The sequence below is a fragment of the Zingiber officinale genome, chromosome 1B (assembly GCF_018446385.1).
Source record: "Zingiber officinale cultivar Zhangliang chromosome 1B, Zo_v1.1, whole genome shotgun sequence".
Lineage (NCBI taxonomy): Eukaryota > Viridiplantae > Streptophyta > Magnoliopsida > Zingiberales > Zingiberaceae > Zingiber > Zingiber officinale.
Window position 1 is genome coordinate 127,734,435 of NC_055986.1, and position 12,673 is coordinate 127,747,107.

Below are 12,673 nucleotides of genomic sequence, written 5' to 3' on the forward strand. Positions count from 1 at the left end.
ATCCTTAATCCCTTTCACAATTTGCACGTCGGATCGTGGCTGAAATCCGGCCAACATTGGTTGTGATCTCCCCTAGGTTCACCTTCTTACGTAGGTTATAGTTTTGGGTTAAGCCAAGCAGCCGGAGGCCACCGATAGTGGGCGGATTGTATGGTGCTGAGCAGGGGGTGGCCCGCCCACCGCCGACTGCCTCCGGTAGCATGGTTCGACTTAAAACTATAACTTAGATGGAAAGATGAACCTAGAAAAGATCCAAGCAAATTTTAATTAGATTCTGACAACAATTCTAGAAAATTACACTACAAGAAAAAAGCTTATAGCTAAAAAAGCGTTGTTAAAAGTATAGTTGTTAAAAGTCTGCTCAAAGACAACACTTTAAAAGCAATGTCATTTGTAGCAAAGATAACACTTTTGCAACGCTTTAAAAATGTTGTCGTTTTTTACAAAGACAACGTATAAAAAGCGTTATCCTTTTAAAGACAACGCATAAAAACATTGTCTTTTTAGTAAAGACAACAGTTTCACAACGCATAAAAAAGCATTGTCTTTTTTAGCAAAAACAAGAGGTTTTAAACTATTGTCTTTTAATACCAAAGACAAATAAAAGATAAATGAAAATGAATCTACTTCAAACAACAACATATTATTAAATAAACAACCAAGATAAATATATAAATTATCATCCTTACACTTCTATAACAAACATAATTACTCGCATACAAAGAAATTTTAATTAGAAGATACTTAAAATTACTCCTATCGATTATATCTTATTTCATGAGCTTAAAGGATCTTGATAGATGCTACTTATCCTGTTGACTTGAATGTTCTTTACTCATTGACTTTAACCATCTTCTCGCTTAAATCCCAAAACCTTCTTGATAGTTCTTCATCGAAGTACTTCCTAGTCACACCCCTGAGGTTCGAATGCAGTGCCACATAGCATGTAGTTGTTGCTCCTGTAATCATCCATACCCGAGCTATTTAGTTGGAGTTTTTGAATACCTCCATTTACCTTCAAAATATCTAAAAAAAACACTGCATGTGAAAGATTCAAGACAAAGTGTAAGTTAGTTGGAGTTTTTGAATACCTTCATTTACCTTCAAAATGTCTAAAAAGACACTGCATGTGAAAGATTCAAGACAAAGTGTAAGTTACTAAGTTAATCCTGATGACCCACAAAAATGGAACAACAATATCTCTAGTGGATTCTATAAACTCTGAGATTCTAAAGTAGAAATCAAGACGGTTTACTTAGTATTAAATAAACAAACAACACAACATAAGTGATAAACCAAAAAAGGAGAACAAGCTCATGGTTTAATGTACAATATCTTATATAATCAGCATCCACATTTTACTATGTGCTACCATGTCATGGTTGTGCTAGCATAAATGTTGATGCTACTATTTTAGAATTCCACAACATCTTCTCATTATGATGTTCGTCCAAGATAGAATGGCAAAAGCACACAACCAATATGGGCAATCAATAGAAATATGAACAAATCCACCTGAAAATCAAATAATTTTTTTTTCATACCTCTAGGAATAATGTTCGAACTTCTATAAGTTGCACAAAGGCAGAACAAACCTGTGTATCAGAGAAAACAAACACAGATCGGTGAAAGATCAAAAAGCTTAAGGTAAAAACACTTAAGTAACACGTAAGTTTGGATCCAATCTACACAATATTGGAAGATTTGTAACAATCACAATCCAGATATATACAAACTTTGGATCCACAAACTTTGTAAGTTTGTCCAGCATATATAGAAGTTATCCAATTTGCACAACATAAAAAGACAATCAGACACTACAAAATAGGACCAGAAATTATTTAAAGAAAGATTAACATGACACTGAGATTAATTTACTTACAATCTTTTGTACTCTTTTCATCAAATCCTTGCATTCAAAGTCTCCTTCTTTGGTAAGTCACCAACACTACAATAAATCAACTAACGGGTAATATGTCGAATTAAAAGAATCTAAGATACTCACCATGTACCACATGAACCCAGTCAAACAACAAACCAATTATACCACAAATAAAGTACAGCTAAACCTCACAACTTACCTTGAACCTTCTGCACCTTTTCTTGACCTTATCCTTACAACCTTCACAATGTATATTGACTATAAGAACACAAGTCTGCAATTGAAAACATGTACTGATTTATATGCCATGAAAGTCAATATTTTCTATAAATAATTCAGTTATCATTTCATTAAAAAAATAGAAACTAAAAATTAAAAACAAAGCAACATAAAGTAAGCAAAACATTTAACAAAACATAAAGCATTATAGAAACATCTAATCTATAACCTAATTGCATTTAAATGATGACATGAACATAAGAGAAACATGAAGCATTCAATTAACAAAGCATTGCGAGAATCTAAGCTTAAGAAAATGCAAAACTAAAGTAGGACAAATGGTTGGGACATTTTATCAAACATTTGATGATCTTGGATCTTGAATTGAAAACACCAATGAAGAATTGATGACTTGTTTCCGAACTTATTTAACAATATTAAACTAGTTTAAATTAAGATGCTAAACAAGCAACACTTCATTACTATAGCAAAAAAAAGAGATAAAAGATTGGTTCATTAAAGCCTAGGAAAGAAACAAATCTATCAAGCATCAGACTACAACAGATGAGTAAATAGAACTCCATGGAAGCATTAATAATTCTAAATATGATATCATATAACTCGACTAACAAAAGAATGAAACAAAGAACCACGATTTCTTTCCCAGGTCTTAGTAGTTTCAGGAACTTCCTTACATAAAAAATAAATCTTGCATCTTAATCAAGAAACAAAAATCTTTGAACAAAAATGGGTGAGGATTCATGCAAAGAAAACAAAAACTACAGAAACGACTGTCATCCTCCACTTCAGTCGCATAGAAGCAATAACGAAGAATGCAAAAAAATTAGACAAAAATATGTGGAGAGGGAATGGGAGCTTCCGGAAGGAAGCTATGGCCTCTCCTCTCCTAACCCGAATAGGAGAGATGAGAGTAAGTAGCTCCGTCGGCGGTGATGTAGAGGAGGTGGTTGGCTAGATGTAGAAAAGGTGGAAGATGGAGAAGAAGGCAACGACTTGTGTTGGCATCGATAAGATGAGGTTGGGTGTCTGCTTGATAGGAGAAGATGAAGGAGTGAGGGATGGTGCGGAGGAGTGGCGGACGAGGTGCGGAGGAGGGTTTCGGTGGAGATGATTTTTGGAGTTTTTGCGGAGATAGAGTTTTGGAGACTAACTTTTAATTTTGTGTAGTTTCACGCAGGGAGATTTTGACTTAGTGGCATAGTGTTAAAAAAATATTACTATAAATATTAAAAATTATTGATAGACAATATTTTTTGATTATCTCTAATTAAAAAAAAATCTAATAGACCATACTTATTTGAAAAAGCAGTTTTTAATAAGAAATATAAAATATAGACATTAAAAAAAAATATTATCTTTTAAGTGTTATGAAATTATAATTTTCTTATAATATTATGGAAAGGATCAAGAATTACGTGTACCATATTTTACGGGGGCCATCGATAGTGGACTGCACACATTATCATCTTTTTTACATATAAATTATTTAGCTTTCCTACAACATGCATCATTGAGAAAATAAATCGGGGAACATAACATTTGATATGTAGTCTAAGTGTCGGAGTTTTAACACATGAATAAGAGAGGAGAACCCCCTATAAAAATATGCAAATAAAAAAGATGAACCAAAAATTATTTACATTTTTAAATAAGTCTATTTGTGAAAATTAATAATTATATTATATATCTTACTATTTTATTAAAAATGATCTTTACCAACTAATTTTGATAAAACTTTAAATAAAATTATATAAATGTAATTTTTTACAAAAAAAAAAATAATTTTAAGACTTATTAGTAATTTTCTCTAATTATTTTTTAAATAAAAACTATATACTATAATAGTTTTCTTTAGTCTTATATCTTAGGATTGAACACAATGGAAAAATTTCTGTAAATACTTTGAGCCAGCAACATTAGAAAATATATATTTCTTGACTTTTTAGCTAAGTTCAAATATAGTATTTATTTTTATCCGTTTAATATTTAATATAAAAAATTGAATTAATTTTTTATAAGGGAAAGTCCTTTAAGTTTTTAAAAATATATATAATTTTTTTTATTTATTCAGGTTATTTTAAATTTTACAAATTAGTTAAATAAATTAAATTAAAACATTATCAAATTTATCTTAATGCAATTCAATTGGTAAATCAATCTAATTTATAAGGAAATTTTAATTAATTGATAATTGATCTAATAAATTAATTTTATATCAGTACACTTTCTTAAAAAAATGATTTTTTGGATTCGATCTATTCGGTTTTAAATTTATTACTCGTCTGTCTTTGACTTACGATGGGAAAGAGATATCAAAATTTAACCATTTGATACATTAATACAGGATCTAAGTATCACCCATTCTTAAGGTTGAATCTCAAAATCAAAATAATAGTAACAAGGAGTTAATCTGAATTCATCACTAGAATCATCATATCACTTATTTATCATCATAATTGATTCTTATAATGTACGGAAAGTTTTTTACAAAATTGGATGGCAACCTTAGCTTGGTCTCAATGAGAAAAAGCCTAACAAAAAAGAAACAACAATAAAATCCTGTTGATTCAAGAAACTCAAATCAATGGAAATTTTTTCCTTATATATTAAATCCATCAGGGGTTATATTCATAGCATTTATTATTAACAATTTATTAATATTAATGAATCAAATTATTAAATTCACATTCAATATTTTAAATCTTCATAAAGTATTAGATTATTAATTTAATGGTAATAGTTTCATGGGTTCATGCAGAAAGTCTTTATATCCAGAAGAAGATGGTTTAGGAGTCTTATTCAAAATAAAATTAGTACAATCTGACTCAAGGGAGACATCTGATAAGACATCTTTGAAAAACTATTAAAAAGAAGGTCAATCTTGTCGATTTGCTATAATTAACTGATAATATATGCCAGCAGTGACGTTGCCTCGTTTGGTAATGAACTCGAATCTGGATAACAAAAACATTTCAAACATGTTAAACGTGTGCAATCTATGCCTGGCTGGCTACCCCTACGCGCACGTCGCTGCAATTTTGAATTTACTCCTTGAATTTCTAATATTGCGATTTTTGAAATTTCTAACAGTTCACTGAGCGCCTAAGATTTGCAAATTAGTCTCTATGGTGTTGGCAGCTAAAACTTTAAGGGCCAAAGTACCAAACAGTTTGTTAAGGGCGAAGCGTGAACACCTACTGCTGTCGAATGAAGCAAATCCGAACAAGGAATCAAGGATCTCCACGTCAATAATTTCCACTATATTCATGAAAGATTTTGCCTTAATATTTTCTGTTCCCTTTCGTGCACATTTTCATAATATATATATTTTTTGAATTTTTCAAGCATGTGATTTCTCCGTGTTTGACTTTTACTCCGATGTCAAGGCCGACATGGGAATTGCATGGATTTTGGCAACCAGTTACACGTACAGATGTATTGGGTCATCTTTTGCTACACACAAATTAATCAGCAAAAACACGGGCGCTGTCGATTAAGTAGCAAATTAGATTAGCGATCCGCAATCGACATTCAACATTTCAACTAATTGCCTAAGACATTTTTTAGATTAATAAGAGAGAAAATCTAAGATTTGCAATTATTATTGACCGTTCGCACACATCTAAAGTTGGTCAAAGTCAAACCATCGCCAACCCGTATAAATATTGTTGTATTGTTAGTTTTGATTCGATCTCATCAAGATTGATCTGCCTTATTCTCTTCTTGATCCCCACCATGGGAAACGCTTACTCGCCGTGCCTCAAGCCCGCCTCTCTCGCCGTCGACCTCATCTTCTGGGGCGGCGCCACCGAGCGGATCACGCTCTCCGGCCGTGCGAAACCTCTCCTCGCCGGCGAGATTATGTTCCGCTTCCCGAAGCACGTTGTCTGCCACGCCGACTCCTTCTTCATTGGCCGCCCAGTGCCTGCCCTCTCCATCGGTGTCAAGCTCCTCCCCGGCAGCACCTACTTCGTTCTCCCCATTGACCGGCTCCCGGGAGACTCGAACGACCCCCTCACAGCCGCGTCGCTGGCGTCTCTATCTGCCTCCAAAAGTGCCCCTCAGTTCGCCGGCGGGGGACAGTCTCCGTTCGAGTATGTGAGGGGAGCCGATGGGAGGACGGTAATCAAGGTACAGCCGGAGTTCGTAACCAAGCTGATATCCGTCGGCGATGTGGATCAGGAGAGCTGGGATTTGTGCAGTACGCCGGAGCTAAAAAAGCACTACGAACGTCTGGTGGGGGCGAAGGATCGCCGGCCGTGGTCGCCGAAGTTGGAGAAGATAGAGGAGAAGGAGAAGAGTACTCGACAAGCAGGTTAATAATGTCACCGGCGAAGTCAGTACTGTAAGTAGTGAAATTACAGATAAAGTTCGATTTAAAATTAAAATTAGAGATTAAAAAAACTGAAGATATATTATATTCAAGAAAAATAAAAGTATCTTTTAGCTTTGGCAACTTAAACTGTAAATTAATTCAAAATGAAAATAAAAGTTAAAATGTTACTATGTGTCAATTTTAGCTACTTCTTCGTATTAATATTAATACAGAAGAGATAAATTATAAATAATTATTATTCTTAGATAGTTGAATGAAGCATAAAAACAAACACCCAATCACTAATCATAAGTCAAAATTGAATCCCAATAAAAGCTAATTTATATGAGTTTTAATTTATATCCATATGTCATATGTTTGATATTAGTTGACTACAGTTTTATGACATAGTTGAGTTAGTCATCATGTTAGAATTATCATCATAAGTAAGGGTTGAATCTCGATAAAAAATCATATGACGATCCTCTCATATATACGATATCTTTTCATATAGGTCCGCTTCGATTTCCTAATTTATCTTTATAGATGACGGTAGAGTTAGAGCATCTGCAATGCCACGTTAATAGGGGTGTTATAACACCTCTTGATGTTAATATCCGTCATGGAGCCATGGAGGGGTGTTATAACATCCCTCCACTTAAATACGTTCAAGCAACATGGGGCACGTGTGTTTTATTTTTTAATTTTATTTATTAAAAATTTTAAATTTTAAAAATATTAATAATTTTAAAAAGTAAGATTATTATTAAAAATATTAATAATAATTTAAATATTTTAAAATATATTTATTTAATATGATATAATTTTAAGATAATTGAGTGAATTGTGAGACTCGTAATTAATAAGTGTTAATGTTAAAATTAAAGGAACGTGGATGAAAGAAATATGTTGTTATAATAAGTATGTAACAATGAATCTAATAACGTGAACGAAAGTAATCATGCATTATGGATCCCCTTATCAGACGATTTAGATGGACGTATGGATTTTTTGCCACTGATATTAGTTGGCGACATAAATATTTTTTTAGGTTTTTTAATTAATCCATGAAAAGTATTCGTTGGTTCAAAACTTCAAATGTGGGTATCTCAGATAGATAAACTTCTCAACCAAACCGATATTAATTAACAATTTCTTCTAATCAAATAAATTACCTAGGAAAAAAAAACACTCGAACTAGCCCAAACCTCCGTAGACAGTTGCAAGTTAGTTGAAAGGAAGCCACCAAAATTAACCCACTCACGCTCAGCATCTCTCTCGCTAGCTATTTAATCATGGAGTCTAATTATACTGCTAATCGCCAGCAGAAGAAGAAGAGATGGCAAGCACAGTAGCCTCCGCCATTATTAATGTCAGTGAGCCGCAGCGTACCATCATTTCGGAGGAATATATAGAGATCATTAATCATCATGTCGAAGAAGAAGAGGAGGAGGAGGAGGAACTTTTTGAGCTGGACTTGGAGGCGTTGGACGACAGGGTTCAAGAAGACGTTGTAGAACGGCGACGTCCCAGGCGCAGGAGCAGCTTAATGTTCCAGCAGCGCCTTGGCGAAACATCAATATTGAGTGGGGGAGTGGCGGAAGCTCTCCTCGCCAATTGCCTTCTCCCGGTCGACTCCCTATGCAACGCCGTCCCCATTAATGACTGCGCCGGCACCCTGTTGAAATATGGCCACCGGGCACCGACCGGCCGGCCTTGGACGACGACACTGCTACGTGCAGAGAAACGCAGCACGCGCAAGCTAATTAATTAAGGGATTTATTTAACTATGATACAAGTACGTTAATTAACTATAATGCACTACTGTAATTAATCATACAGTTTATGCTTGGCACTAAGCTTGTTTTAAATATTTGGTATAAGATTGTGCTGGGCTTGAAAAATCGAACTGTATTTTATAAATGGATAAAATATAAATGATATAGGATTGGGTTCGCCCGTGATCTTTGCACGATTACCTAAGTCTCCTACTGATCGATCATGGAGCTGTGTATTTCCGTGTCCGGCCAAGTTGGAATTTGAGCCAAATTAACAAGTGAAACCAATTGCATCTGCCGATCCATTCCAAGCGTAATTAAAACTACAGAAAACAGTGCACATCCCTCCCTGGGCCCTTTGGACAGGAAGAAGACTGATAACTCCTAACTAGCAGGCAGCAGCAGCAGCAAGTATCCTTCCTGCTCATTTTATTTAGATGATCAGCAGCAAGAATGATCGACCTTGTTGATATACCCAACTAACACCAACAGTCTTCAAGGAGACACATTTTATGGAAACCTCGACGTCAGTGATGGTCTCAGTTTCACAATTTGCTCCTCATCGACGCCCATCTTCTTTGCAGATCTTCCTGCTTCCAAGAAGCGCTCGACTGCAGCATCCACGTAGTCTATGGCTTCCCTGACCGTCATATTGTTCACGATTTTGTCTTGGAAGTCGATCAGGATGTGATCCCCATTTAGCGCTGATGCGAGTTGGACGAGCTCTTGCTGGAACTCAGTCAGCTTGGCCTCCTCGTTAGCTTCAGTGGGTCTAATCTTTAAGGGAGTTGGGAGTTGAACTGAACTCGTAAACAAAAATCATATTAGCTAGGGGCTTTCTCGGATGGAACATTTTGATATTTGCAATGGAGTTTTCGACTATCTAATGGCCACACATAGGGAAAAAAAATAACAACATTTTTACCCGTGTGTTTATAGGTCATGAACTTACCAATAATAATCTTCTCCTAAATTTTAATTTCACTTTGATTGCTAGCTATTGAATTTTAGATCGTTTAATATATACATTATTATTGAACATCACGAGTTTCGAGTAGGGATGAATTTTAATTTCAAAGAAGATGCATGCAGATGATGATCAGCAAGTAGATGATCACCTGGGCAATCAGATCGTGGTGTTGTCCTAGTTTGCACAATGCCCTCGAAAGTTCCAGCCCATGCATCTCTTTTTGTCAGGAATGAAGGGAGATCAAAAAGTTTCTTCACAGTTGCTGGTATGGATGAGTGTTCATATTCTGAAGTTGGAGTTGGTCCATTGGGACCATGAATAACTGCAAATATCCAACTTATACGGTTCTTATATATGCATTATAAAAACAATTAGGTTAATAACCATAAATATATTCAAAGTTAATGAAAATTACCAGTGCCCTTCTCGATCCATGGAGAGACCATAATGGCAGGTACCCTAACTCCCAAACGATCGAATTTAAAGAAGAAAGGCTCACGGCTAACTATGTCATCAGGACTAGGGACACCCCTCACTGGTGTTGGAACATGATCAAAGAAGCCACCATGCTCATCGTAAGTGATGACCAAGAGGGTCTCATTCCACTGGGGACTGGCGCGAAGGGTTTCATAGACCTCCTTGATAAACATCTGTCCTTGGTACACGTCATGGGAAGGATGATCATCGGTGGCCGGCTTGTCTTTTGAGTCCATGAAACGCTGCTCGATGACAACATAGTTCTCGAGCTTGCCCTCAAGTGCACGATCCTTGAACGACTTCCCATAGGAATGAAATTTGGAAATGTATTTGATCTTCCTAAGGTTGCGATAGTACAGAACAGCTGGTATATTCTGGTAGTATATTCCAAAAGAAAGTCCTGCTTCATCAATGTTCTCGAACATTGTTCTCTGTGGAACCCCAGGTATCAGAGCTCTGCACGAGTTTTATCAAGTTCTTTAGTTTTTTAGCAAGTCGAATGCAGCCTAGTAACTAGTAATGGATAATTAATAGAGTCAAAATTTGCAATCTAATCAGTTGTGGATATATGCTACTCATACAACCATGCGATAAGAAACATGATTTTGACTAATGAATCGACATCGACGAACCTGTCTTTTTAAATTTGAAAAAAAAAAAAAATCCCCAAAAACATTTCTAACTACAACAAAACTTGCTGATGTGATGCCCTCCTTCAAAGAAGAGACATTTTCCATTGAGATTCTATAAAAATTGTCTTCAATTTTACCTGTAGAATCATAGTCATGTCAAACTATTATTTATCTGTATTTTTTTTCACAACACTATCAAGGTCAAAATACTATTCTGGAGATAAAATTGGATGTAATTTCCTAAAGTTTTCTCAGGGAGCTAGTTATCGAAAATCAGAGACCATGTTTAAGTGCTTCGGACTATTTTGGGTGAGAATTTCTGCTGCATTGTTTTGACAATGGAGACATCTGAGCTCAGCTATAAATAAATGTTCCTTAACTTATTAGTTTGTAAACTCAACAAATCTGATCTACTGTTTCTTTAGCACGAAGCATTTCTAACCCAACAATAGGTTAAATAATGATACCATCACGAGTTTAAAGTAGCAGATACCTCACTGACAAACACACACACTGTGGTTAAATAACAAGGGTCCCTATGGAGTTAAGACTAGCAGATACCTCACTGACACACACAGACACAAAAAATGATTTATCACATTGAATCGCCCCATGAGAAATTGTCTACAGTGAGAGACAGCGAGAGTGAGGTGAAACACCAAGACTCCTCTCTGGGAATGTCAATTAATGGTTCAGACAACGATCCAGAGGCGTCCGATCCCATTTCCCAACAACAACCAGCTAGATTTCCCACCAAAATTAAAAAAAACAACAGCCGGCCATCTATCCCGATCGAATCGAATTAACCATCGCAATCTCAACGACAAAAAATACAAGGAAACGAATAGGCGACGAGGGGAAGAAGAAGAGAAAAAAAGGAAGAGGAAGCAGGCAGGGGAGGCGGATGCGTACCCATTGTCGTTGCCGATGAGGCCGTGGGAGGTAGCGGAGTGGACGTAAAGCCGATTGGGCTGCGTCGACGCCGGCATCGACGCGAACCATCGATCACACACTGCGAATTCCTGGACCAGCGCTTCGTACACCGCCACCATCTGCGGAGGGAACCCATTCATCACGCTCTCCGTCATATTCTCCGACATGGATGTCGCCTGCTGCACGAACCCGTTCATCGGCGCCACGTCGGCAGACGAGTTGTCCGAGCCGAAGACCTGCTCGCGTATGGCCTGGAATGAGTGCCCCGGGTCCGGATCCACGTATTGGGAGCCGTCTTGGAAGTAGACTCGCCGCGAATAAGGGTCAGTCGTCGAGATCGGGTTCCACTCCTGCCCCGTCACGCCGTTGATCTCCGGATTGTTCCGCTTCATCCACCCCAGCATGTGGTCGAAGGAGCGGTTCTCCATTACCAGCACGACCACCGTCTTTATCGGCCCGGAGGCGGCGCCTCCTCCGCCTCCGGCGAGAAGGAGAACGATAAACAGCAGGGCCGCAGGGGAAGAGGAGGGTCGGTGGAGCTCCCTCATGGCGAAATGTGGATGCGCTCTCGCTCCTGGTTCACCAAGTGGAGTGGGAATGGGAAATGGAACGCTGCTTAAGCCGCGCCCGCGCTTGCGCTTTTATAAAGCAGTCGACGGTGAGCCTGCAATGATTCCTCCCTCGTTTTGTTGGATGTGTTAAATACTTCTTATATTGTAAAATATTCTTTTTATAGACTTACCTTTTTAATTTGTGATTAATTGTCCTACAATCAAATTAATTACTGATTATTTTCTATATTATGTTAAATACGTTACGCATTTTATTTTATTAAACACTAAATTATTTTTTTATCTGTATTCCTTTCCGACGATTTTTATTTTATATAAACTCATAAAATTATTAAATTCTGGAATCATCAATAGATTAATTTGGCAACCGGAGTTGGGTCGTGTTTACTTAGACAAATGTAAGATGGGAAAAAATTTGAACATTTATAAAAAAACATGTGTAGATAGATTTTTAAATTTATGGAAAGATGCATACTACTTTATTATTTAATAAAGGATAATAAAGGGTGTACTTTTTTACAATGCTCTTTCCATTTTACCTTTCTAATAAATTTAATTACTTTTTATTTTTTATTTTCTATTTTCTATTTTCTATTTTTCCATTTTACCTTTCTAATAAATTTAATTACTTTTTATTTTTTATTTTCTATTTTCTATGTCATTTCTTTCTCTTTTTTCTTTCCACCTGTGTATGTAACATCTATTCTTTTTTTTTGTCCCTAGAGTCATGGTGTCGTGGTAAGATATCCAAGTTGTCACTCAGGTACATGTGGTTCGAACCCCAGCTATGACGTATTTATAGAAATTTTTTTTCCAAATGAGGGACGTAACTAAAAGATGTTGGAATTTATCATTTTTCCTCTCTTCTTTTCTC

At 36.3% G+C, this 12,673-nt stretch overlaps 1 protein-coding gene and 1 long non-coding RNA gene across 2 annotated transcripts; both read right to left on the bottom strand.

Moving 5' to 3' along the window:
• Nucleotides 1–646: 646 nt before the first annotated feature.
• LOC121978370 lies at nt 647–3,291 on the bottom strand. The gene is made up of 4 exons (XR_006111128.1): nt 2,082–3,291; nt 1,883–1,948; nt 1,545–1,595; nt 647–959 (listed from the first exon to the last, which is right to left on the bottom strand). It is a non-coding gene; the product is annotated as an uncharacterized LOC121978370 (long non-coding RNA).
• Nucleotides 3,292–8,494: 5,203 nt separating this feature from the next.
• LOC121978376 (non-specific phospholipase C2-like) lies at nt 8,495–11,873 on the bottom strand. Its single transcript, XM_042530733.1, has 4 exons — nt 11,207–11,873; nt 9,601–10,118; nt 9,334–9,507; nt 8,495–9,015 (listed from the first exon to the last, which is right to left on the bottom strand). The coding sequence occupies exons 1-4, from the start codon at nt 11,773–11,775 to the stop codon at nt 8,726–8,728; spliced, it is 1,551 nt and encodes a 516-aa protein (XP_042386667.1). The 5' UTR covers nt 11,776–11,873; the 3' UTR covers nt 8,495–8,725.
• Between the last annotated feature and the right edge of the window lie 800 nt (nt 11,874–12,673).

Excerpts from the sequence above, each read along its gene's own strand:
- LOC121978376 (XM_042530733.1), bottom strand. The coding sequence starts at position 11,775 with ATGAGGGAGCTCCACCGACCCTCCTCTTCCCCTGCGGCCCTGCTGTTT. Across the intron at positions 10,119-11,206 it reads CTCATCGGCAACGACAATGG|AGCTCTGATACCTGGGGTTC; the intron begins GTACGCATCCGC and ends AAACTCGTGCAG. Across the intron at positions 9,016-9,333 it reads ACCACGATCTGATTGCCCAG|TTCAACTCCCAACTCCCTTA; the intron begins GTGATCATCTAC and ends TTACGAGTTCAG.